At 41.0% G+C, this 26,413-nt stretch overlaps 2 protein-coding genes across 3 annotated transcripts in view; both read left to right on the forward strand.

Annotated features, from left to right (window-relative positions):
* The window catches only part of PRKCI (protein kinase C iota), an 84,706-nt gene extending 77,127 nt beyond the window's left edge, over positions 1–7,579 (forward strand). For both annotated transcript variants that reach the window (XM_050778268.1, XM_050778269.1), the window contains exons 17-18: positions 549–664; positions 4,619–7,579. In XM_050778268.1, coding sequence (XP_050634225.1) covers positions 549–664; positions 4,619–4,706 — 204 coding nt within the window. In that variant the 3' untranslated portion in view covers positions 4,707–7,579. The remainder of the gene's footprint in view (positions 1–548; positions 665–4,618) is intronic.
* GPR160 (G protein-coupled receptor 160) overlaps positions 1–26,413 on the forward strand; it is a 305,594-nt gene that overhangs the window by 257,834 nt on the left and 21,347 nt on the right. The gene's annotated exons all lie outside the window — the stretch shown is intronic.

Here is a 26,413-nt window from a genome sequence, read left to right on the forward strand (position 1 = left end):
CCAGGCTGGAGTGTTGTGGCACAATCTCGGCTCACTGCAACCTTCGCCACCTAGCTTCAAGCAATTCTCCTGTCTCAGCCTCCAGAGTAGCTGGGATTATAGGTGCACGCCACCACGCCTGGCTAATTTCTGTATTTTTAGTAGAGACAGGGTTTTGCTATGTTGGCCAGACTGGTCTTGAATCCCTGACCTCAGGTGATTTACGCACCTTGGCCTCCCAAAGTGATGGGATTATAGGCATGAACTGCTGTGCCCAGCCAATTTTTAATTTTTTAATAGAGATGGGGTCTTGCTATATTGTCTGGGCTGGTCTTGAACTCCTGGCCTCAAGTGGTCCTCCCATCTCAACCTGCCAAGCAGTTGGGATTATAGGCATGAGCCACCATGCCCAGCTCATATCTGTAAATTATGTTCATCATTGCTAATATCATTGTACCGTGCTTCAGGACTCACTTTAATAAGGGAAACAATGAGTGCAGAGGAGAACTGTAGAGGTGCAATTTTTCTAATAATACAGACTTGAGCTGTCATCCAATATGTCTTTTCAGATGGAGCAAAAACAGGTGGTACCTCCCTTTAAACCAAATATTTCTGGGGAATTTGGTTTGGACAACTTTGATTCTCAGTTTACCAATGAACCTGTCCAGCTCACTCCAGATGACGAGTAAGTAATTCTGTACACTGAAATTTTTTTTTAAGTTTTTTGGAAATCCCATTTTTAGTGACTATGCAATGTTTCATGATCAGATTATACTATTAATTTTTTTATTTTTTATTTTATTTCATTTTATTTTATTTTTGAGACAGAGTCTCGCTCTGTCTCCCAGGCTGGAGTACAGTGGTGCAATCTTGGCTCACTGCAACCTCTGCCTCCCAGGTTCAAGCGATTCTCCTGCCTCAGCCACCCTGAGTAGCTGGGACTACAGGCTCATGCCACGACACCCAGCTAATTTTTATATTTTTAGTAAGGACGGCATTTGCCATGTTGGCCAGGCTGATCCTGAACTCCTGACCTCAGGTGATCCACCCACCTTGGCCTCTTAAAGTGCTGGGATTACAGGCGTGAGCCACTGCGCCCAGCCTATACTATAATTTATATAACCATTCAGTTACTGGTATTTGAATCCACTGTACTATTATAAGTTTTAATAGTAACTGTCATTTTCTCCTTTGCTTTATCGTGCATTATCTCATTTTCACAACAACTTTGTAAACTAGTTAAATTGTCATCTTCATTTTACAGATGAGGAAACTGAGGCTCAGAGAGGTTAAGCAAAGTTACACAGCTATCAGGTGGTAGAGTCAGGATTCAAACCCAAATCTCTCTGTCCTGCTGCACTGTTTCCCATTTGACAAGGACTGTCTTTGTCTGTCTAAGTTCCTGAGTATTGCCTTAAGATAGATTCTTAGAAAGGGAATTAGGTCAGAGGGTATTAACATTTTAAAGCTCTTGATATGTATTGCCAAATTGCTTTTTTTAAGGAATTACATTGAGTTATTAAATCCAGCCAGCAGTGAGCTGATATATTTTTTTGTACTTATACTGCATCTTTTAAAAATATACCTTAAAATAATTGGGGGTATAATCAATATAAAATATTTTGATTATTTACCTGTTGTTACAGATTCATTCTCTCTAATCTCAAGGAGGCCCTTATTGTTTGGCAGTCATTTTACTTCTATCTTATTTCTTACCACATTTCTCCCAGCACCTGCTCCAAACAGTCTCTTCATTTCAGAAGCCTTCAGTTCTACTCCTTTTTCCATCACTGTTAAAGGATTAACCTTGTCTTATTTTGATGCAAGGACTGATAACCTCTCTGGCGTGACCTTGCCTCCTTTCCAGCTGTCACCAGACCACCTTGCATCTCAGAATTGCTTTCTAATTCTTTTCAACATTTTCTTATTCCCTACTCTTGGAAGGCTCTCCTTTACAAGGAGCGTCCCTCCTATTTTCCTAGACCTGTTTCTGTAGTTTTCTCCAATATTTCATTTTGTCAGTTATCTTGTTATTGGACCTTCTTAGATTTATTTTTTTCTAGCTGGCTTCCCTCTGTGTAAGCATGCTCAGATTCTCTGATTTTTCCCCCTAACTCATAGTCCCTCTTTGAACAACCACATTTTTCCTCATTTTCATTTCGTCTTGAAGCCTCAAAAAAAAAAAAAAAAAAAAAAAAAGTCAATAGATGTTCATGGTCAAAGAAAAATAAATATGCAGCACCTCTAATCTAACTTCTTCAGACTAGTCAACGTTGTCTTGAATTTTTTTTTTTTCTGTCAACACTTCAACCCCTTACAACTGAGCCTGTCCTCCAGCTTTTGAAAGTTGAATCAATTTCTTAATTTCTAAATTGTAAAGCATTTTGGGGTGAGTCCTCACCTCCCTTGATGAATGTAAAGCATTTGGTCCTCATGGCTTTGCCTTGGGTGGCACTGCCTATTCTGGTTCTGTTTCATCTCTGTGACTACTTTTCTCTCATGTGTTTTCCCTGTCCCCTTGAGACCAGGATGCTTCATGGTTCTGTTCATGACAACCTTCTTTTTGCTGTATGCAGTTTGTACCTTGGAGATTTCAACCAGCCCTGTAGCATAGATACCAGCTAATTAAATGACTCTCAGTTAAATGGCAAATGGTTATTGAGCAAAAGGCGTTATGCTAAATACTAGACATTCAAAGATAAGACAGTCTAATCTCCCCAAAAGCGTCCTGTCTACTAGAGGAGAAAGATGTGTACCAAATCATTATTTCTGACAGCATTGTGTATTAAAAGGAACACTGAATTTAATCAAAAGATAGGAGTTTGAATCCCAGTGCCACCTCTTACCAACTGGGTAACCTTGTATAAGAATTGCATAACTTCTCTGAGCCTGTTCTCGAATTGCCTACCTCATAAGGTTGCTGTGAAGAATAAATGCATGATGGTTTCTGAAGCACTTATCCCCTGCCGTTAGATCTCCTCAGCTGCATTTCTGTTTAACATGTCCCCCAGTTTGTCATCAAGCAGCTCAAATATATGAAGTCTAAAATCAAAGTAATGACCCTTTATGGTCTCTTTCTATTGTTCTCAATCAGTTCCTTTTTTTTAGTTACCTAGTTCTGCTCACACTACCACAGTGTGTTCCTGTCGTTCAGATTCCAGATGTCAGTGATTGTGGACTACTCCTTTTTCTTAACAGATTACATAATACCTGCAGCTGCCAAGTCTTTGTCTATGTTTTCATTATTTCATCATTTACATCAGGTCCTTCTTTTCTCTTCCCATTGACACATCCTAGTTCAGGCCTCATTCAGGTCATACCCAGAGTATTGTATCAGCCTCCTAATTGATCTTTACTCCTTCACTTTGCAACCTATTCTGTATGCCTTGTGAAGTACCACTCCAATTCTTGAACCCCTTTAATCAGAAACCTTCAGTAACTCCTTCATTGCCTATTAGGTAACATCTATCGTCTTGGCTAGCATTTAAGGCCTCCCCACATCTGCTCCAGCCTGACTTTCTAGTGATACCTCTCACCATAATACAAACAGTGTTCTCATCAGTCTTTGCTAGTCACCATTCACTAATAGTATTATTATCTCTGCCTCTGCCTGCTCATTCCTGTATATTCCCCCTTCATTTTTACCTGTTGAAATCTTCCCATCTTTCAGAGCCACCTCAGATGCAACCAGATCTTTGATGGATCAAGGTGAAACTCCTTAGAAACATCACTGGCTTCTTTGATTATTAACCATTATTTTTCTTCCAGCATCATCTGCCATCTAACACACTTCTATTCCTGTGTTCCACCCTAATAAATTACTTGCATTTCCCCAGACCTACCACCGTCTTTCATCATTCCATTTATTAAGTGTTTGCAAAATGAATACTGCCTTCCTTGATTTCTCCAACTAGAAGTCGCGCCTTTCTTTAGAACTGTGGTTAGAACAGGACTTAGCTTATTGTGTGTAAAATTTAACAAGTACTGCTTTCTCTTCCAGTATGAGTTACCTCCCCTCCTTGAAGGAAGGGACTGTATCCTCTGTAACTTTGTGCTTCTTAGTATGGCATATACATTTATGTATTAAATATTTGATAGCACTACTCACTGTGTATTAAAGTAGAAGCCAGTGTAACAAAACGACAACCTCTCCCCTCTCTGTGACCCAAGGTCTCCCTGTGGTGTTCTCTCCTCATTCCAGGTCTCTCAGTGTACTTGTTCCTATTGCCTTTTCCTTTTGGCTAACTACTTCTTGGCTACACCATCTAACATCTAGCTGTTGAGGTGACTACTAAATTGAATGCTAATTCAAACCTGGATGTTCACCTGTAACTAAGAATATTGTTCTGGTCCAAAGTTAAGATTAACTGGAATGGTGACAACTGGTGCCTTCTTTATTCGGTCCTCAGTTTCGAACTCCTTTTTGGCTCTAAACTTGCTTGTGGGATTATCGGGGCTTTTTAAATTTTCAGTACTCCATTCTTGATTTGTCTAGAAAATTTTGGGGATTAATCTAAAAATTTATAGATTTTCTTTCAGTACAGTTAGCCTAATTATTTGTTTTTTAATCTTATTTTACCATTTAAAGGTTGAAGAAATCTTTATTATGATGAAAATAAATTTATTTTTCTTTCAACAGTGACATTGTGAGGAAGATTGATCAGTCTGAATTTGAAGGTTTTGAGTATATCAATCCTCTTTTGATGTCTGCAGAAGAATGTGTCTGATCCTCATTTTTCAACCATGTATTCTTCTCATGTTGCCATTTAATGCATAGATAAACTTGCTGCCAGCCTGGATACAATTAACCATTTTATATTTGCCACCTACAAGAAAACACCCAATATCTTCTCTCATAGACATATATTAATCAATTGTTACATCTATTTTACTATGAAAAAGAAATTAATACTAGCTTCCAGACAATCATGTCAAAATTTAGTTGAACTGGTTTTTCAGTTTTTAAAAGGCCTACAGATGAGTAATGAAGTTATCTTTTTTGTTTAAAAAAAAAAGAAAACCACCGCATTAAAAAAGTATCTGTTGCGTTAAGGCACGTAGTGGGATTACATCATAAACCTCCCATAATTTTTGTCATTATGTGTTAAATCATTTCAGGGTTTAACTTTGAAATAAAAGATTAATATAAAATGCAACAACTTTTTATATTACCTATTAGTTTTGGAGTTCTTTATGTTTAAAAATTCAGGTGTAAATTTTACTGCCTTGGATAAATAAATAATCGATTTTTTAAGGCAGCAGTTATTAAATTGCTAATAGAGATGCTGCTTGCTTAGAATTGGGAAATTCAGCTGAGTGCAGTGACTGACGCCTGCAATCCCAGCACTTTGGGAGGCTGAGGCGGGCAGATCACTTGAGGTCAGGAGTTCGAGATTGGCCTGGCCAACATGGTGAAATCCCGTTTCTACTAAAAATACAAAAATTAGCTGGGCATGGTGGCGGGCACCTGTAATCCCAGGTACTCGGGAGGCTGAAGCAGTAGAATCGCTTGAACCCAGGAGATGGAGTTTGCAGTGAGCCAAGATTACTCCAGCCTGGACAACAGTGAGTGAGACTCGGTCTCAAACCAAACCAAACAAAACAAAAACCAAATTGGGAAATTCTTCTTGAGTTAAAACGCAGACACTTTTTATTATAAATCAGATTCCAAATCATTAACTATTTTTGCAAAACTGGCACAGGTGATTTTTCTTTTTAAGTATATTAATGGGGTAGCTCCCTTCTAAGCCTATCCATTTATGGGAAACTTCAACTGGAATGTTAATTTATATGATGCAAAGGACCAAGGATGCAGTTGAATGGAAAATTACTCAGTATAAAGAAAGGAAAAAAACAGAAATTTAAAATAGATACAGAAAAGTACAGTGGTCATATTTTTATTTCCTATTGGAGAGTGAATCCCCACAGTTGCTTTTTGTGACTTGATTCAAATGAGGCACTCAATATTGTTACCAAACTTGTAAAAGCATTCCATGTATTCAGTGGAGGCAGAATGTATAATATTTTTTCCTTATAATTTAGTATACAGGAAAATTATTTATTTTTTTAAGTAGGATATCTTAATTATCCTCATTTCTTCCCCTAAACCACATTTATGATTGGACCCTGTTTATAGAGTCTTTAGTGAAATCAGAAAAATAAAGTAGGCATGAATGTTCAGGACACACATATACACTCACACACATCACAGTATCAGCTCTTTCAGTGAGTTTTTATTAACTGATAACACATGTAACACATAGTAGAATACATTTCAGAGGCAGAGTTCCTTGGATTATTTTTTATTAATATTAGTGTTTAGCAGTTTATTATTTAAAGGGGTGCCAAATATAGCATCCTTCTGTTTATTTTAAATATTTTTTTAATGAAAAGGGACTTAAAAAGTAACCATGATTATCTAAATTACTTAAAATTTTTTAATCTTAGTAAGACTTAACTTTAGGAAATTATCTAGTTTAAATTTCAAATGTTTTAAAATTTGTAGGCATATAATAAATTATCTTTTTTTGGAGGGGTGGATGCTGCATTTCACTGGAAATGTCATTTTTCCAAAGTTTCTAGCTATGTACTCTCTTTCCTTCAAATAATGTAAGTCTGAAAGCAATGAAAACCTCAAAGGAAAATGTTTATATACATCCGCATGTTTATTTAATATGTTTCTCTTAACACCTGAAACTTCTTTTAAAACAAAAAGCAGTATTCACTTCAAATCATAAACTTAGAATTCTGTATTTGATGTCAGAAATATGTTTATGACCTTGCTTTTCAGTGGTGCTGTTTCCCATAGGGCATTAGTTCTCAGATTTTGGAATGTGAAATAATCACCTAGGAAGTTTGTTTAAAATGCACACTAGTGGGCCACCTTAGACTTCTTTTGGGGCCTTCGACACCTTCTTCAGGTTATTCTTTATGTTTGTCCTGTGGTTAAATACGAGTATTCATGATAAAACATTTTCAGAAGGGGTAAGCCGTGAGTTATTATCCACAATTGAAAGCAAATTTTGAATGAATCTTTAAGTTAGGTATCTACCTTCCCCCCAACCCCCTAAAGAAACCTCTCAGTAGTTTCTATCAATAATGTACAAAATGATGAGCATTTTTCTATGATGAGGTTTTAACGATTATTCAGGGTGGTCTTTTGTTTTTAAATCTTTTTTTAACTAATAATATTTACGGTGTATATTTTATACAGAAATGCATTGTAATGTTTTTAATTGTGTTGTTTTTTGCAGTCTTTTAAGTGCCATGCCAATTGTTTTTATATTCTATAAAAGTTCGCTGAAAATACTCAACAGGGGAATAGGCAGCGGACAGTCAGAATGGTTGGAATTTTGGCGTTCTAAGAAAAACTTTATTTTGCATAAGCATTTGGTCAGATCATTTTGTGCATATGCAGCCTGGATTGGATGTTAAGTAAATGCTTGTTCAGTGCCGGTACATTTACTTAAATCTGTTTTTATTTTTGTCATGTAGAATACTACTGTGGTCATCATAATGTAATCTGTATTTCTGTACCTTTTTTTTTTTTTTTTTTTTTTTTTTTTACTTTGAAGTCTTTAAATAAAATGTATAATACCCATTGAGAGTGGATCATTTTTCACATGTAGTATATCAGAAATTTTTTTTTTTTTTTTTTTTTTGAGACGGAGTCTTTGCTCTGTCACCCAGGCTGGAGTACAGTGGCGCGATCTCGGCTCACTACAAGCTCCGCCTCCTGGGTTCACGCCATTCTCCTGCCTCAGCCTCCCGAGTAGCTGGGACTACAGGCGCCCGCTACCACGCCCGGCTAATTTTTTTGTATTTTTAGTAGAGACGGGGTTTCACTGTGTTAGCCAGGATGGTCTTGATCTCCTGACCTTGTGATCCACCTGCCTCGGACTCCCAAAGTGCTGGGATTACAGGCGTGAGCCACCGCGCCCAGCCATATGTCAGAAATTTGTATAAGAACAAAGAAACATCAAAATTTGTTCAAGAAAAAATGAAAATTTTAGAGTTTTGAATTTTGCTTTACTTAAAGCAGCATTCTGGTAGAACTGATGCTGTAGTATTTACATTTAATAATGTTACATTTAGCTGGACATAGTGGCTCACAACTGTAATCCCAGCACTTTGGGAGACTGAGGTGGGAGGATCACTTGACCCTAGGAGTTTGAGTTCAGCCTGGGCAATATAGTGAGACCCCATCTCTACAAACAGAAAAATAAGAAATTAGCCAGGCATGCTGGCAAAGTGCCTATAGTCCCAGCTACTTGGGAGACTGAGGTAGGAAGATTGCTTGAGCCCAGGAGGTTGTGGCTGCAGTGAACTATGATCATGCCACTGCACTCCAGCCTGGGTAACAAAGTGAGACCCTGTCTCAAAAAAATTTGTAATGTTATATTTATTAATGTAGAGATTATTAAAAATTAGTAATTAAAATATTCTGCACTGTTTTATTTATTTTAGCAACGGTCTCAGTCACCCAGGCTAGAGTGCAGTGGCATGGTCATAGCTCACTATAACCTTGAACTCATAGGCTCATGGGATCTTCAGCTTGGAGTAGCTGGGACTATAGGCATACACCATGACACATGGCTATTTTTTTTTTTTTTTTTTTTTTTTTTGCAGGGGGTAGAGATGAGGTCTGGCTATGTTGCCAAGGCTGGTCTCAAACTCCTGGGCTCAAATGATCCTCCCAATTTGGCCTCCCAAAGCGCTTAGATTGTAGACATGACCACCACACCCAGCCCTCTCCCATATACAGTTTTAACTCATCTTTCCATTCATCTCTAATTGAAAAACAAACTCGTTAAGACATCAGCTGAACATAGAACATTTTAACTGGTTTTAAAACTGAAGCAAGCCTGGGTGCAGTGTCTGACGCCTGTAATCCCTGCACTTTGGGAAGCTGAGGTGGGTGGATCACCTGACGTCAGGAGTTCGAGACCAGCCTGGTCAACATGATGAAACCCGGTTTTTACTAAAAATACAAAAAATTAGCTGGGCATGGTGGTGGGCGCCTATAATCCCAGCTACTCAGGAGGCCGAGGCAGGAGAAGCTTGAACCTGGGAGGCAAAAGATTACAGTGAGCCGAGATCGCACCACTGCACTCCAGCCTGGGCAACCAGAGTGAAACTCCGTCTCAAAAAATAAATAAACGGGCGCGGTGGCTCACGCCTGTAATCCCAGCACTTTGGGAGGCCCAGGCGGGCGGATCACGAAGTCAGGAGATCAAGACCATCCTGGCTAAGAGTGAAACCCTGTCTCTACTAAAAATACAAAAAAACTAGCCAGGCATGGTGGCGTGCGCCTGTTGTCCCAGCTGCTAGGGAGACTGTGGCGGGAGAATGGCGTCAACCTGGGAGGCGGAGCTTGCAGTGAGCCGAAATCACGCCACTGCACTCCATCCTGGGTGACAGAGCAATACTCCGTCTCAAATAAATAAAACCGTAGCAAATTCAAACAGATTATCTCATTATGCTTTACAGTGATCTAAAATCTAATATTTCTTCTTTTTCTATTGTAACTAGTGTCCATATTGTAGCTAGTGTCTATATAAACAAGTCCCAGTGCCTTTACTTTCTTTTTTCTTTTCTTTTTCTTGGTAGAGGCAGGATATCCTTGTGTTGTCCAAGCTGCCCTTGAACTCCTCCATCTTTCTGCCTCAGCCTCTCAAAGCACTGGGATTACAGGCGTGAGCCACCATGCCCCATCTCTTTTTTTGTCTTGATTACAGTCATGAGCCACCACACCCAGCCTTTCCAGATAGGATAATTATTTTATCCTAATTTCAGCTCTTGCTTAAAATGGAGTTCTAGGCAGTATTAAGAAAGTGCTTTCCAGGCTATTCCCTGTATCATATCATAAATTTGGTTGTTTTCTGTGAGTTAGTAAAATCCTAAAACTGACTCCACAGAGGAACTTGAAGCTTAGGGAAATTTATCATTAAGGCATTCCATCACTGGGATAACCAGTTTCTCCCCCAAAGGTAGAACCAATCTCCAGTCCTTGAAATTCAACAGCTTGCTTTGTGGACAACGCCCAACAATGAGTCATTTGGTCTATCTGAAGGTCTCCTTTCTTAGATTTGCTCTTGTTTACTCTAGGACTTAAGAATCAGTTAAGAACCAGATGGCTGGGCACGGTGGCTGAAGCCTTAATCCCAGCACTTTGGGAGGCCAAAGCGGGTGGATTGCTTGAGACCAGCCTGAGCAACATAGTGAAACACCATCTCTAAAATTTCCTGGGCGTGGTGGCGTGTTCCTGTCATCCCAGCTGCTCAGGAGGCTGAGGTGGGAGGTTTGCGTCAGCCCTCAAGGGTGAGGCTCCAATGAGCACTCCAGTCTGGGTGACAAAGTAAGACACTTGTGCCGGGCGCGGTGGCTCAAGCCTGTAATCCCAGCACTTTGGGAGGCCGAGGCGGGTGGATCACGAGGTCAGGAGATCGAGACCATCCTGGCTAACATGGTGAAACCCCGTCTCTACTAAAAATACAAAAAACTAGCCGGGCATGGTAGCGGGCGCCTGTAGTCCCAGCTACTCGGAGGCTGAGGCAGGAGAATGGCGTGAACCTGGGAGGCGGAGCTTGCAGTGAGCCGAGATCGCGCCACTGCACTCCAGCCTGGGTGACACAGCGCGAGACTCCGTCTCAAAAAAAAAAAAAAAAAAAAGACACTTGTGTCAAAAAATAAAAATCTGAATAGTTTATATCCCTAGCTTATTCCAGAATATACTGGAATTTACTGTGCACAATGCTAAATAAGGCTAATAAAAACAACCTCTGCCGTTGATGTTAAACGTAGAAAACAGACATACTGAGATGTTCATCTCCACAATGAATAGTCCAGTGACAAAAGCCAAATAAATGCATCAAAATACACATTATGTAATCATGATGGTTCACTCATGAAACTACAGGAATTTTATTTAACATTCTTTTGTAATTAACGCTGGACATTTTTCAGATTTATGGTAGATTCCACAGCTTTCTGGGTTTATATATACACAATAAGAATAGAATCTTTAGATCAATCTCTTAACATACACACTATAAGATTGTTTTTGGCTTTTGTGCTGAGAAGTATGAATTGGATTTTGCCTGGGAATGGGAGAGCAGATTGTCAGATGCTTCAACTCAGACTAGATCTTTTACAGTCCATCTCTGAAATTTATAATTAAAATGAATCCAGCTCAGAATTTAAGAGTGATTTTTGTGGCAGTGCAATTCACTTTCATGTAGTAACTTGTGCCTTACTGGTGTTAATTTTATTTTTACTCCAATTACTACTTTTAGTATTTGTATGAATAAACAGATTATAAGTACCTAAGAATTAAGTGATTGTTTAGTGTGATCTTTTACAAGATATCTGAAAATGAAAACCCATGCCAGATGGATTCATTAGACTTGAGAGGGTTTTCATCAACAATGTAGCTGGTCAGAAGCAAATTCTAATTGTTTAAGAAAGAGGCTGTTGAAACGCTGTAGCAAAATTTTTGAAAATTTAGATGCTTTGTTTTTTCCATAAAAGGGAAGTGCTGGGTGGTTTCTAGAGGTAGTGCCACGTAACTAGATTTAAGACTCGCATGAGATAAACTATCTGCAATGTGGGTGGCGACACTTGATGACTTTTTACATTATTCATAATATAGGAATAAAAACATGTAAAGGAACTCAAATACAGAAAATACAGAAAATTAGCTCACATTTTATGGCCTTTTACAGAAAATTTTTTAAGAAAAAAATTTTTGAGGCAATAGATTTTTATTTAAACAGCCAGATTTTTTCTTTTTCTTTTTCTTTTTTTTGTTTTGAGACGGTAGTCTTGCTCTGTCACCCAGGCTGGAGTGCAGTTGTGCGATCTCGGCTCACTGCAACATCCGCCTCCCAGGTTCAAGCGATTCTCATGCCTCAGCCTCCCAAGTAGCTGGGATTGCAGGCATACGCCGCAACGCCAGGCTAATTTTTGTATATTAGTAGAGACGGGGTTTCACCATGTTGGCCAGGCTGGTCTTGAACTCCTGACCTCAAGTGATCCACCGCCTAGGCCTCCCAAAGTGCTGGGATTACAAGCATGAACTCCCGCACCCAGCTCAGATTTTTTAATTTAAAGATCATGAACGAACATGCATTTATGTACAGTTTGGCTCAAGTTTATCCAGTTAGAAAGTATTCATTTTCTAACAGGGAAATTTGAATCAGTGTGCTAAAGACTTACTACCTTCCTAGATTATTTTTATGTTTTACATTTTAATTTATGTATTTATTGAGGGCCTTATAATGTGTCTAGCACTATGCTAATTCTGTAGGATTTGGGAAAGTGTTATGTTAAATAATTTTTTGTGTTAGAAGGAATAAGTGCATTTCAGAAAAACTGGCCTAAAGTTTAAAAAAAAAGGCCTGTGTGTATTAGACGATACTTCCCATGATTGAAATAAAAATGAATGTTCTCCCGCAGTAGGGGAGAGTGCGTGGTAAGGGGGCAGGGTAGGCCTGCTAGACTGCAGTGTGCCTGGTTGGCAGAATACTGATTCTATCTGCTTCACCACCACCAGGGGCCAGTCTCTTGCTATAATGAAGGTCAGAGTTACCAGCACCATAGCCCTCTGGAGGAGCCAGTGTATTCACTACAGGCCGGTTACCTAGAGGTTCCAGGATTCTATCAGTGCTGATCATGTGTATTCTGATTTTACGGAACTATTAAAAGTCAGTATACCGGCCGGGTGCGGTGGCTCACGCCTGTAATCCCAGCACTTTGGGAGGCCAAGGCGGGTGGATTACTTGAGATCAGGGTTTGAGACCAGCCTGGCTAACATGGTTAAACCTCGTCTCTACAAAAATACAAAAATTAGCCAGGTGTGGTGGTGCATGCCTGTTATCCCAGTTGCTCAGGAGGCCGAGGCAGGAGAATCGCTTGAACCAGGGAGATGGAGGTTGCAGTGAGCCAAGATCACACCACTGCACTCCAGCCTGGGTGAGAGAACGAGACTCCGTCTCAACAACAACAAAAAGTCAATATACCCTTTGAACTGTTCTTCAGAACTCTAGTATGTTATCAGGGAACCTGGAAGATTTTGTAATAGAATTGCTCTGCCTGCTTTAACCATTCTGGATGTTAGAACTTCCATATAAATTAAACACAAACAGGGCCTGTTAAGTGCCAGGCACTGGAGATTCATCAAGCAAGAGTCTAATTGTGTCATGTTTCATCTGTGAAGAATACTTTCAGTTGAAATAAAACCAGGGCTGATTTTGGTCATTAAAACACAAAGGAATTCAATTAAAACAAAATCCAGGAAATTATCCACATTCTTTAGTTTTTGTAAACTTTATTTATTTATTTATATTTATTCATTTATATTTTTTGAGACGGAGTCTTGCTCTGTTGCCAGAGTGCAGTGGTGCAATCTGGGCTCACTGCAACCTCTGCCTCCTGGGTTCATGCCATTCTCCTGCCTCAGCCTCCGGAGTAGCTGGGACTACAGGTGCTGCCACCACGCCTGGCTAATTTTTTTGTATTTTTTTAGTAGAGACGGGATTTCACTGTGTTAGCCAGGATGGTCTCTATCTCCTAACCTCATGATGCGCCTGCCTTGGCCTCCCAAAGTGCTGGGATTACAGGCGTAAGCCACCCTGCCTGGCCAGTTGTGAACTTTCTATATCAAATATTGCATGGCATTAAAATAGTGTCATTTACTATGACCTGGCATTCATATGCAAAGAAAAACTTTTTAAAAATAGTGTCACTCACAAATTTAACCCATGGATATTTACAGACACTCAAATTGTCAATTAGAAACATGATTTCAGAAGTGTTTTGACTATGTTGCTATTTCACAAACACTACTTTTTGAAAAAAAAAAAAAAAAAAAAAAAGAGTTGGGTCTATGTTGGCCAGGAAGATCTTGAACTCCTCAGGTGATCCTCCTTTCTTAGCCTCCCAAAGATTACAGGGATGAGCCACCACGCCTTGCCCACTAAACACTTTTGTACTGGAGGTAAATATTGGAAATGTCTTTTCCCAAGGAAAGACATTTATCTTCTAATCCTATTGAAAATTAATTTTTACCATCCCTCAATTTCAGGCAGTTGTTTACCTCATTGCCCAAAATAACTGTACAATGTGCAATAAGTTGCATTAAACAACCTCAAATCTTCTCCACGATTTTTTTTCATCAACTTTTTAGATTTGTTGTATTATTGACAACACTTTACAATCTACTCATTTTAGCTAGGCGCGGTGGCTCATGCCTGTAATCCAAGCACTTTGGGAGGCTGAGGCAGGTGGATCACCCAAGGTCGGGAGTTCGAGACCTGCCTGGCCAACATGGAGAAACCCTGTCTCTACTAAAAATACAGAATTAGCTGGGCATGGTGGCGCATGCCTGTAATCCCAGCTACTCGGGAGGCTGAGGCAGAGAATCACTTGAACCCAGGAAGCAGAAGTTGCGGTGAGCCGATATTGCCCCATTGCACTCCAGCCTCAAAATAATAATATTAATAATAATCTGCTCATTTTAACTTGGTAGTAAGAGTAATCGGGAAGTATGAAATCTGTCCTATTACAAAGTACAAGAATTTTTAGGCCAGGTGCAGTAGCTCACATCTGGGATCCCAGCACTTTGGGAGGCTGAGGTGGGCAGATCACTTGAGGTGAGGAGTTCGAGACCAGCCTGACCAACATAGCAAAACCCCATCTCTGGCCGGGCGCGGTGGCTCAAGCCTGTAATCCCAGCACTTTGGGAGGCCGAGGCGGGTGGATCACGAGGTCAGGAGATCGAGACTATCCTGGCTAACATGGTGAAACCCCGTCTCTACTAAAAATACAAAAAACTAGCCGGGCGTGGTGGCGGGCGCCTGTAGTCCCAGCTACTTGGGAAGCTGAGGCGGGAGAATGGCGTGAACCCGGGAGGCGGAGCTTGCAGTGAGCCGAGATCACGCCACTGCACTCCAGCCTGGGAGACACAGCGAGACTCCGTCTCAAAAAAAAAAAAAAAAAAAAAAAAAAAAAAACCATCTCTATTAAAAATGCAAAAATTACCATGCCCACGCTTGGTAGGCTGGTTGGGAGGCTGAGGCAGGACAATCACTTGAACCCGAGAGGCAGAGGTTGCAGTGAGCCGAGATCATGCCACTGCACTCCAGCCTGGGCAACAGAGGGAAACTGTCTCAAAAAAAAAAAAAAAAGAATTAAAAAAAAATATTTTAAAATAGAAGGGGAGGCTGGGTGTGGTGGCTCACACTTGTAATCTCAGAACTTTGGGAGGCCGAGGTAGGTGGATTACCTGAGGTCAGGAGTTCGAGACCAGCCTGGCCAACATGGTGAAACCCCATCTCTACAAAAAATATAAAAATTAGCCAGTAGTCTCAGCTACTTGGGAGGCTGAGGCAGGAGAATCACTTAAACCCTGGAGGTGGAAGTTGCAGTGAACCGAGATTGCGCTACTGCACTTCATTCTGGGTGACAGAGTGAGACTGTGTTTCAAAATAATAATAATAATAATAATAATAATAATAAATAGAGGGAGAAGCTGGTACCTTATAACCGTAATGAGGCCTGGTGTTTTTAACTTATGTTTGTTTTCAGTGATGCCAAAGGAAGTTAACTTTCCCAAAAGAAGTTACTCCTTATGTTAGGTCCAGTAAATGGAAATATTATTTATGGGTTATAATTGCTGACCTTGTCCAGACATGTGTTAAACATTTTGCATATGTCTCATTTAATTCGAACAGTCCTCTGACAGTGTTTTCCACCCCAGAACTACTGAACTGAAATCTCTGGGAGGTAGGATCTGGGACTAGCATCTCAGGTCAGTCTCAGGTTAAATTTTGAGAGCCACTAGCCTGTACGAATATGTGCTATTATACCCATTCAACAGACAGAGGGGGAAATAGATGTAAGGAAGTTAGGCAGCTTATTCATGGTCCATATGGCTCCAGTATGCCATTACCTCTCAAGAAAACAAACACAAAATTTGCTCAAAATATAACTTTCCGGCCAGGCACAGTGGCTCACGCCTGTAATCCCAGCACTTTGGGAGGCTGAGACAGGCAAATTTCCTGAGGTCAGGAGTTCGAGACCAACCTGGCCAACATAGTGAAACCCTGTCTCTACTGAAAAAAAAAAAAAAAAAAAAAAAATCTGGGTGTGGTAGTATATGCCTGTAATCCTAGCTACCCAGGAGGTTGAGGCAGGAGATCGCTTGAACCTGGGAGGTGGAGGTTGCAGTGAGCTGAAATCACACCACTGCACTCTAGCCTGGGTGACACAGTGAGATTCTATCTCAAAAAAAGTAAATAAATGAAAAATCAAAATAAAATATCAGTCTCGCTGGGAAAAAGTACACACACACAACCAGTGCACTGTTTGTCAAAGTGTCTTGCTTACTTCTTGATGGCCATCTCTGGGTATCTGTTTAAGGCCTTACTCCCTTCTCTGAAACTGTCTGCATTGTCTCAACCCTGCCAGGCTTTTTCCATAATGTTGTGCTCTATCTTTCAATGGTTTGAACCTCCGATGTCATGTACCTGTGAAATACACTTTCTCAGGCAGCCCAGGATCCCTTTCTTTTAAATTCTCAGAACTGGCCGGGCGCAGTGGCTCAGGCCTGTAATCCTAGCACTTTGGGAGGCCGAGGTGGGCCGATCACAAGGGCAGGAGTTCGAGACCAGCCTGGCCAATATGGTGAAACCCTGTCTCCACTAAAAATACAAAAAATGAGCCAGGCGTGGTAGCGGGCGCCTGTAGACCCAGCTACTAGGGAGGGTGAGGCAGGAGAACCACTTGAACCTGGGAGACAGAGGTCCCAGTGAGCCAAGATTGCACCACTGCACTCCAGCTTGGAGGACAGAGCAAGACTCTGTCTCAAAAGAAAAAAGAGAGAAAAAAAGAAATTCTCAGAACTGTGTGGTATCCCATCATAAATGGATCCTATTGCCATCATGGGATATGAGCCTGTCCAACAAAATAGTACTGTTGCTGGCCTCCTCACTTGACTATGACTCTCTTGGATAAAAAAAGTCCAGGAGGCTGCTGATTTCTGGGAAAGGAGGGAGGGTGCCCCCGCGATACACACATACCTCTAATCCACTAGATGACTGCTGGGGTTAGATCTCTTGAATATCTTGGAATAGTTATATCCATATGCTAGTTATCTATGGCGACCATCCAAGATGTGCCTCCGGTAACCTAGCCTCCCTCCCGTCCTGCTCTGTTCTTGCCCTTACCAAACTCAACCTTCCCTTTGTCCTCCCCTCCTTTCTCCTGTGCATACTGGAACTCTCTTTCTGAGTAAATGAGCATCTACGTTCTCAGCTTTTCCGTTGCACTTTCCCCTCTGACTATCCCCTGACGACACTGTTTTTCTTGCCACCCTCTCTCAAGAGGAGGCTGCGTGTTCTCTTGGTGTTTTCCTGGGTTCCACATTCTGGCTCCTTCATGCTGCTTGTGTGCTATTATTCCTCCACCATGTGTAAAAAAAACCTACTTCTTTGGGGTTTACACTATGTGGCTGTGCCTCTTTGCCATATGCCACATTGCTGTTTATTGAATTTCATCTGAGGAAGGTTTGGCACCTGGGTCACTGATTGCTCTACCCCAAGGCCTTGCCATCCTTGATAACTTCAGTGTCTAAATAGGCCAAGGATCCGACTGCAATCAAACACCAAATCCCATCCCTTCCTTCTTCTTAGTGTGTCCTACCACACTTGTTTCCACCTATGGATCTTAACACATGTTGTCCCCATACCTTAATACTCTCCTTCCCTCTTTCCCCTTATAACCTTCAGGTTTGTGTCACTTCCCCAGAAAGGTGTACTCAAGGCCATCTTATCCAGTGGTTCCCTCTGCTGTTCTCTATCAATGACCCTTCATTGCGCCTCTTCCTCATAGTGTCTCTCACAATGTGTGTGTGTGTGTATCTGCTGGTTTATTTCATTGTCATCTGTCATTTCCAGCAATCTGTATGTCCCTCAAGGACGAGGCCATGTCAATTTCATTTACTTTTGGAGTCTCGGCATAAGAACAATGCTTGGCACACAGACCCTCCAGAAATATTTATAAAATAAATAAATAAATAAGTGGATAGACTTAGCTCTGTACTTTGAAAGGAGAGAGCTCCCATTGGCTCATGGTTCCACCATCAGTAGAGGTTGGCAAGGAAACTTTCACTGCTCCTGCTGGGTGAAGGCTAAGGAACCAGTAATGTTTTAAGGCAGAAGTGCAGAAGCAACAAAATATTTTTGGCTTCAGTTTTTAAAGTATTATGCTCTTTTTTTTTTTTTTCTTTCTTTCTTTTTTTTTTTTTGAGATGGAGTCTTGCTCTGTCACCCAGGCTGGAGTGCAGTGGCACGATCTCAACTCACTGCAACCTCCATTTCCCAGGTTCAAGTGATTCTCCTACCTCAGCCTCCCAAGTAGCTGGGATTACAGGTGTGCACCACCATGCCTGTCTAATTTTTGTATTGTTTTTTAGTAGAGATGGGGTTTTGCTGTGTTGGCCAGGCTGATCTCGAACTTTTTGACCTCAAGTGATCTGCCTGCTTCAGCCTCCTAAAGTGCCTCCCAAACAATTAATAAATGCTTAGGAAAATATTTAGTAAGCTTGTTCTGTATTCCTGCACAAAGAGTATAATAGCACCATATTCTATAAGAGTAAAGCAAAATAAGTAAAATTATTGCAAGTAAACTAAATTAGAAGGCTTTTTATGAACTGGGCAGTTGTTGGAACTAAGCTGGTATGGGATTGTTTGTTTTTTTTTTTTTTTTTTTTTTTTTTTTTGAGACGGAGTCTCACGCTGTTGCCCAGGCTGGAGTGCAGTGGCGCGATCTCGGCTCACTGCAAGCTCCGCCTCCCGGGTTCCCGCCATTCTCCTGCCTCAGCCTCCTGGGATTGTTAACTGACTGTAATGTACCCAGAATTAGAATATTGATCCAGATTTTCACATTTCCCATCCCTTTTGGGGTTTTTTTTGGAGCAACAATTAGAGCTCATTGGTTGGTTTACAGGAATAAGCAGGGTTAGCCTAAATTGCAGAAACAAACTGAAAAATAACTAATGAGACTAGAATTTAACAACGAGTATACCATAGTTTTTGAAACATAATATTTTTCTTTCCAGTTTTCCATTTTTATTAAAGACAAATTATAGTAAGACTGATTTGCTTTATTATACTTGATTATTTGTATAAAGTGCAGCAAGAATATTTTTTATATAGGCTTTTTAAAAATTGGCTTTAATGGAACTTTGCTCCGTAGATGGAATATTTTATTTTATTTTATTTTATTTTAAGATGGAGTCTTGCTCTGTTTTCCAGACTAGAGTGCAGTGGCACCATCTTGGCTCACTGCAACCTCTGCCTCCTGGGCTCAAGTGATTCTCCTGCCTCAGCCTACCAAGTAGCTGGGATTACAGGCGCCCGTCACTGCGCCCAGCTAATTTTTGTATTTTTAGTAGAGATGGGCTTCACCATGTTGGTCAGGCTGGTCTCAAACTCCTGACCTCAGGCAATCCGCCTGCCTCGGCCTCCCAAAGTGCTGAGATTACAGGCATGTGCCATCGCGCCTGGCCTAAATTTTACATTTTTAAGACATTTTATTTTACCGATAATCTTTAAAACTGTCTATTTTTAAAAGACTTCTGAAGTCATGTGAACAAAAAGGCATTAAAGTGTTTATTTTTCTGACAAAATATTTTATTTAAGCACTTATTTTTTAAACCAATTAGAGGTCTTTTACATATAAACATACAACACATATTAATACACAGACAGAAGATTTAGCACTGTAATATTTTTCTATTTCTAGTTTTTTGTTTCATTTTGTTTTTTTGTTTTTGAGATGGAGTCTGGCTCTGTCGCCCAGGCTGGAGTGCAGTGGCGCAATCTCGGCTCACTGCAAGCTCCGCCCCCCGGGTTCACGCCATTCTCCTGGCTCAGGCTCCCTCTTAGCTGGGACTGCAGGCGCCCGCCACCACGCCTGGCTAATTTTTTGTATTTTCAGTAGAGACGGGGTTTCACTGTATTAGCCAGGATGGTCTCCATCTCCTGACCTCGTGATCTGCCCGCCTCCGCCTCCCAAAGTGTTGGGATTATAGGCGTGAGCCACCGAGCCCGGCCTATTTGCCCGTTTTTTAACTGGATTACTGGCTTCAGGGCAGAGCCCTTGGAAGAACAGGGCCAGGAAAGCTTGCGTTTCTAGGGCCAAATAAGCAGCAAATAAACTGCCGAAAGCAAAGACAGATCCTCGAAGTTAAGGGTGCCATTTTATATTGGTTCCTGGATGCCCAAAAGGAAGGAAATACTAGGGGAGCAGAGGGTGCAGTGCTTCTACTCTTCATTTCATTGCAAGGCAACGCAAAGCCAATCAGCCCATTCCTCATGGGAGTTTTATTTCCTAGTGAGGCTGGGGTGTCTCCCTATCTTCTAGGTGGCCAAGAGCATGCTTTTTTGATTCAAGTATGCAGAGTCAAGTATCCCCCCATAGCTATTATTAGCCATCCCTTAAATTATATTTCCTACCTAGTTATTATATTATAAAACACCAAAGCTTTTTCATAATGTGAAGTAATTTCTGATATCCCCAAAACTCAAAACCATTAGATAACACAATGCAAACCAGAACAGAGCCTTTGATTTTTTAGAGAGATCTGTCTGCTTTTAATTCCTGGGGTTTCATGAAGGAACCAGAGGGTTTTTTCTCCAAAATAGAGTCTGTGGCTCCTCATCCGTTTTTCCCAAGGAGTCCCAGGCTACCAGAACTTACCTTAGGGCCCCTCATATGTGCATTGAGAGTGGCAAAACAAACAAAAAACGGAGAAAAATAATTCAGGCGACTGAGAAGAAAAAATTTTTTTTCCCAGAGACACAAGTTCCAAGAATAGAAAAATATAAAGGCCTTTTAAATATATCTAGAGCTTGTTTATCCACTTTTAATTAAGGTGACTTTCAACCATAGTGCTCTTTAAAAAAAAAAAAAAAAAAATTTTCAGATCTCTTATTACCCGCCTTTAGCCATGCCAAGCCGCCAAAATCTCCAGCTTTTGAACTTTACCGAAGGTAACCTTCCGGGCACTTAGAGAAAGGAAAATTTAGAACAGTCGACAGAGAAGAGAATAGACAAGGTCACTTGGATATTACCCCAGAAATGACTTACTTCCTAGGTGGGGAATAGAACCTAGACCACCACTGTGACAGCATAAGATCCTAGTTACTGAGCTACAGTGGGCAGCATCCTGTGTGCCTCTTCTCAGAAGAAGTCTAGAGTAGTTAATTTTGAGCTTTCAAAGGCTTTTAACTATTTAATATGATTTTTAGAGCTAACTATGACACGAACCCTAAAATTCCTGTTCCCTGGAAGGCGGAGACCAAGAGAAAGTACCACCACGTGATTAAAAGGTCATGCTCCCAAGAACATAAAACAAAGTGGAGACTTCATCCAGTTTTTTTGTTTGTTTCAGGGACCTACAGCCAAGTTTCTTACTGACCAGCTTGCTGGGTCGTTTTGAAAAGCAGGCTTAACTTTTCAAAAGCTCAAGCCTGTAATCCCAGCACTTTGGGAGGCCGAGATGGGCAGATCACGAGGTCAGGAGATCGAGACCATCCTGGCTAACACGGTGAAACCCTGTCTCTACTAAAAAATACAAAAAACTAGCCGGGCGAGGTGGCGGGCGCCTGTAGTCCCAGCTACTCGGGAGGCTGAGGCAGGAGAATGGCGTAAACCAGGGAGGCGGAGCTTGCAGTGAGCTGAGATTCCGCCACTGCACTCCAGCCCGGTCAACAGAGCAAGACTCCGTCTCAAAAAAAAAAAAGAAAAGCAGGCTTACAAGTGTTCTAAGCCCATGTTTTACTCTAAAGTACTACTCAACACAGAAAAACAAATTTATAGCACAAAATACACCAGTTTAAGATTAGCCTTAGAATTTTTTTCAGATTAATTAAAACTTTACAAAGGAGATAAACACTTATTTATTTATTTATTTATTTATTTATTTATTTATTTATCCATTCATTCAACCATTTTCACAGAGAGAGAAGCCAGAAATCTGACTGGTAGGAAATTCTTACCCTTTTGCCAGCATGCCAGGCTTCTGGGTCCCTTTCCCTGAGTGGCATTACTGATCAGACTTGTGGCACCATCGTCTTGGGGGCCAAGCCACATCATAAAGGAAAATTGTTTGTTTTTGTTCTGGCGAGAGCAAAATACATATGATGAAACAAAATACATGTGATGAAACAAAATACATGTGATAGACATGGCTGGGCGCGGTGGCTCAGGCCTGTAATCCCAGCACTTTGGGAGGCCGAGGTGGGCGGATCACGAGGTCAAGAGATGGAGACCATCCTGACCAACATGGTGAAACCCCATCTCTACTAAAAATACAAAAAATTAGCTGAGTATGGTGGCGCGCACCTGTAGTCCCAGCTATTCGGAAGGCTGAGGCAGGAGAATCACTTGAACCCGGGAGGTGGAGGTTGCAATGAGCTGAGATCGCGCCCCTGCACTTCAGCCTGGGCGACAGAGGAGACTCTGTCTTAAAAACAAACAAACAAACACAAAACATAGACATTAGCTACTTTACTTAGCACTCAATATCAAACTGGCGAGCCTTAAATTTGCCCCCAGATGGGTCCCATCATCTTTGATCCAACCTCTGACTGGGAGTTTCAACCCGTGGTCTCTGGGCAAGATGGTCGCCTTGAGTAATAGAAAAAATAAGAAAGGGAAAGGAAAAGTAGAGAAGGAAAACAGCAAGGTGGGGAAGGTCAAATACTCAGGGAGGCCAGAGAAAGACCCCCTCATTGCAGCGACACTTTAAAGTTCAGGTGGCTGCGGCTGCTGTTGTTAAGGGGTTTTTCCCAGCAGTCCCACCAACTGTCAGGTTTCCCCTTTCGGGAAGGAAAAAGCTCCCAATGTCCCACGATCCTGTACATGTCTAACCCTGTCACCCACAGCCATCAGCAAAGAGTGCAAGGCAGATTAACCCAAAGAGAATTGCAGTTAACATCCCATAGTGCTGAACCTGTTCTTAGCCGAGAGGGACTTTACCTAGAGGGGTCTCTAACCCTCTAAATCTCAGAAGAGACTCTAACGCTGCTAAGTTGGGTCTCTAACCCAGTCCCATTCTTTACCTGGGTATATACACTCTACTTACCCTAAGTCAGCCAATTGGTGAGCACAGATGATTTTCCTTTGGGTGGGGAGTCTCTTCAGTATGGTCCCTTTTGTGGTTTGCAAGAAAGATGTTACAGGACCACAACACTTACCCAAAGGTAGCCGCTGGGTCACGATTTCTGCACTATAGTCCCTTCTGTAGTCGCCAGAAATAAGTTACAGGACAGAGAAATACGTTACAGGAAAGGGGTCCTGATCCAGACCCCAAGAGAGAGTTCTTGGATCTCGCGCAAGAAAGAATTCAGGGCGAGTCCCTAGTGCAAAATGAAAGCAAGTTTATTAAGAAAGTAAAGGAATAAAAAAAAAGCCTACTCTAAGGCTGGGCGCTGTGGCTCACGCCTGTAATCCCAACACTTTGGGAGGCGGAGGAGGGCAGATCACGAGGTCAGGAGATCGAGACCATCCTGGCTAGCACGGTGAAACCCTGTCTCTACTAAAAATACAAAAATTAGCCGGGCATGGTCGCACACACCTGTAATCCCAGCTACTTGGGAAGCTGAGCAGGAGAATTGCTTGAGCCTGGGAGAGGAAGGTTGCGGTGAGCCAAGATTGCGCCACTGCCCTCCAGCCTGGGCGACAGAGTGAGACTCTGCCTCAAAAACAAAAACAAAAAAACAAAAACAAAGGCCACTCTATAGACAGAGCAGCTCTGAGGGCTGCTGCTTGTTTATTTTTATGATTTTTTTTATAATATGCTAAACAAGGGGTGGATTATTCATTCCTCCACTCTTTAGAACATATAGGGTAACTTCCTGACGTTGCCACGGCATTTGTAAACTGTTTTGGTGCTGATGGGAGTGTAACAATGAGGATGACCAGAGGTCACTGTCGTCACCATTTTGGTTTTGGTGGGTTTTGGCCGGCTCCTTTACTGCAACCTGTTTTATCAGCAAGGTCTCTATGACCTGTACTTTGTGCTGACCTCCTATCTCATCCTGTGACTTAGAATGCCTTAACCGTCTGGGAATGCAGCCCAGTAGGTTTCAGCCTTATTTTACCCAGCTCCTATTTAAGATAGAGTTGCTCTGGTCCACCTGCCTCTGACACTATCACCAGGTAGACAGTGTTTGTTAGGACACTCAGTTGTTAACCACTGCAGAATTGCTTGGTTGTTGATAGGGAGAAATCCCCACACATTTTGGTGACCGGAGGGGAAGTATTCTGTGTTGAGTATTTTAACCAGTGAGAGCAGGAAAACACTTTGTTTTGTTTGTTTGTTTGTTTGTTTCCCCATCCTTTTCAAAGACTACATTAAATGCTAAGGAGAAAGGTAGCTAAAAGAGAAAGGCAGTTTAAAGACTTCATATAAAAGATAAAGCTAGATATTTCCTATACCATTCCAAAGCTTGTTTTGTCATTGTGCTCATATGACCTTTCCGTGTTTTTAACAGCGTTATAACTACATTTTGAAATGAGGATCTGTTTTAATAAAAATATGAAAGCTATAAAGAGAAATATGTATGCAGCCTAAAAGTTGGACTGACCAAAAAATTCTTTAGAGACTTATGTCTTGCCAGATGTGGTGGCTCACACCTGTAATCCTAGTACTTTGGGAGGCCGAGGCAGGTGGATTGCCTGAACTCAGGAGTTCAAGACCAGCATGAGCAACATGGAGAAACCCCGTCTCTACTAAAAAAAAAAAAGAAAGAAAGAAAAGAAAAAAATAAGCCATGCATACTGGTGCGTGTCTGTAATCCCAGCTACTCGGGAAGCTGAGGCATGAAAATCGCTTGAATCTGGGAGGCGGACGTTGCAGTGAGCCAAGATCACGCTACCACACTCCAACCTGGGTGACAGAGTGAGACTCTGTATCAAAAAAACAAAAAACAAAAAACAACAACAAAAAAAACTTATGTCTTTTGGCTAAGTGAACCTGGAGAAGGAATTGTAAGTTATGGAATGATAGAATTTTAAAAGGATACGCTAGGTAGGAAACAAATCCTTCATTACAGAACTCGACTTATTTGAACTAAGAGGAGAAAAAACAAATGGATGGTTTAAAAGGAAATGTTTGACTGAAGCCTGCCTTCTGTACCCATAGCTACCTGCCCACAAGAATGTGGCTCCCTGGTGACAGCTGCACTAATTATAGAAAAACAAGTTGAGTGGAAGAAGATGAATTATGTAAATTTACATTGACTGAGGATCCTGCTGGAGCATTTAGGAATGTTGATTATTAAGAATAAAGTGAGGATTTTCTTACATTGAAAATCAATGAAAAGATGAAGGATAATTTGCTATAGTCTTAGAATAAACTCTGGATCAGCCAACATATCATTTATTAACGTTACTGTAAATGTTTTGCAGGTAACAGCCATTTTGTGGATTTGAGAGGAACTATCAAGTGGGTTTTAGGCTGCAAATTTACTTATTTTTTGTTTATATACAAAATGAAAGGTACCCCAAAAGTCACAGTTCTTGTAAACCCTTGCTGTTACATAAAACGGAAGTCTCCAACTATCTCTGCTTTGTTTTATGCAGCTTTCTTATTTTTAAGTATCAACCTAGCTTAAAAGCTGATGATTAGAAAACAATAAACAATGGAAAGCCAATCTTCCACAAGAAAACATTTTTTGTGTATTTCCAAAAATGGTCCATTATGAAATCAAATACCTTAATAAGCATGCTTAACATGAATCTTTACATCAGTAGAAATGTGACAAACTCAGGTTTAGTTAATATGTTGCAAAAGCAAATGAAACTGGTATTTAACATTTTTCTGAGTGAAATATTACTGAACACTTAATTTAACTGTGCTGTAGTTTTAAATGAATCCATTTTCCTAGGCAGACACACTGGAAATGCAGCTAAATTGTTTCAGCCGCCCACTCACTGAACAAACAAAACAAAACAAAAACTCAACCATGTATATTATTTGTTACATATCAGGAAGGTTAAGGGTCCGCCACAGAAGCAGTGCAATTCGCAGGGAATGTTCTTTTCTCGCTCTGCATCAGATCATCACACTTCCAATAAGTGGAGAAAGCACTGTTACATCAGGGTCAGAAAACTGTGCTAATGCAAAATGTCCTGCGTTTACTGCCATTTTTAATTCCCAAATTTGTATATTTTAGTAACCTACAGTTTAAAACAGAATAGCCAAGCCTTTTTCCAAATGCAAATCTCTCTCAGAATTTGCGTTACACTGAAAATCCCTGAGCAGACAAAGGACAGCTTGAGAATACCCAAATGTTCACATTTAGCACTGACACAGCACTTTCATCTGTAACGTGCCTTACAAACATTAACTAATTAAGAGAAACAA

The sequence above is a fragment of the Macaca thibetana genome, chromosome 2 (assembly GCF_024542745.1).
Source record: "Macaca thibetana thibetana isolate TM-01 chromosome 2, ASM2454274v1, whole genome shotgun sequence".
Lineage (NCBI taxonomy): Eukaryota > Metazoa > Chordata > Mammalia > Primates > Cercopithecidae > Macaca > Macaca thibetana.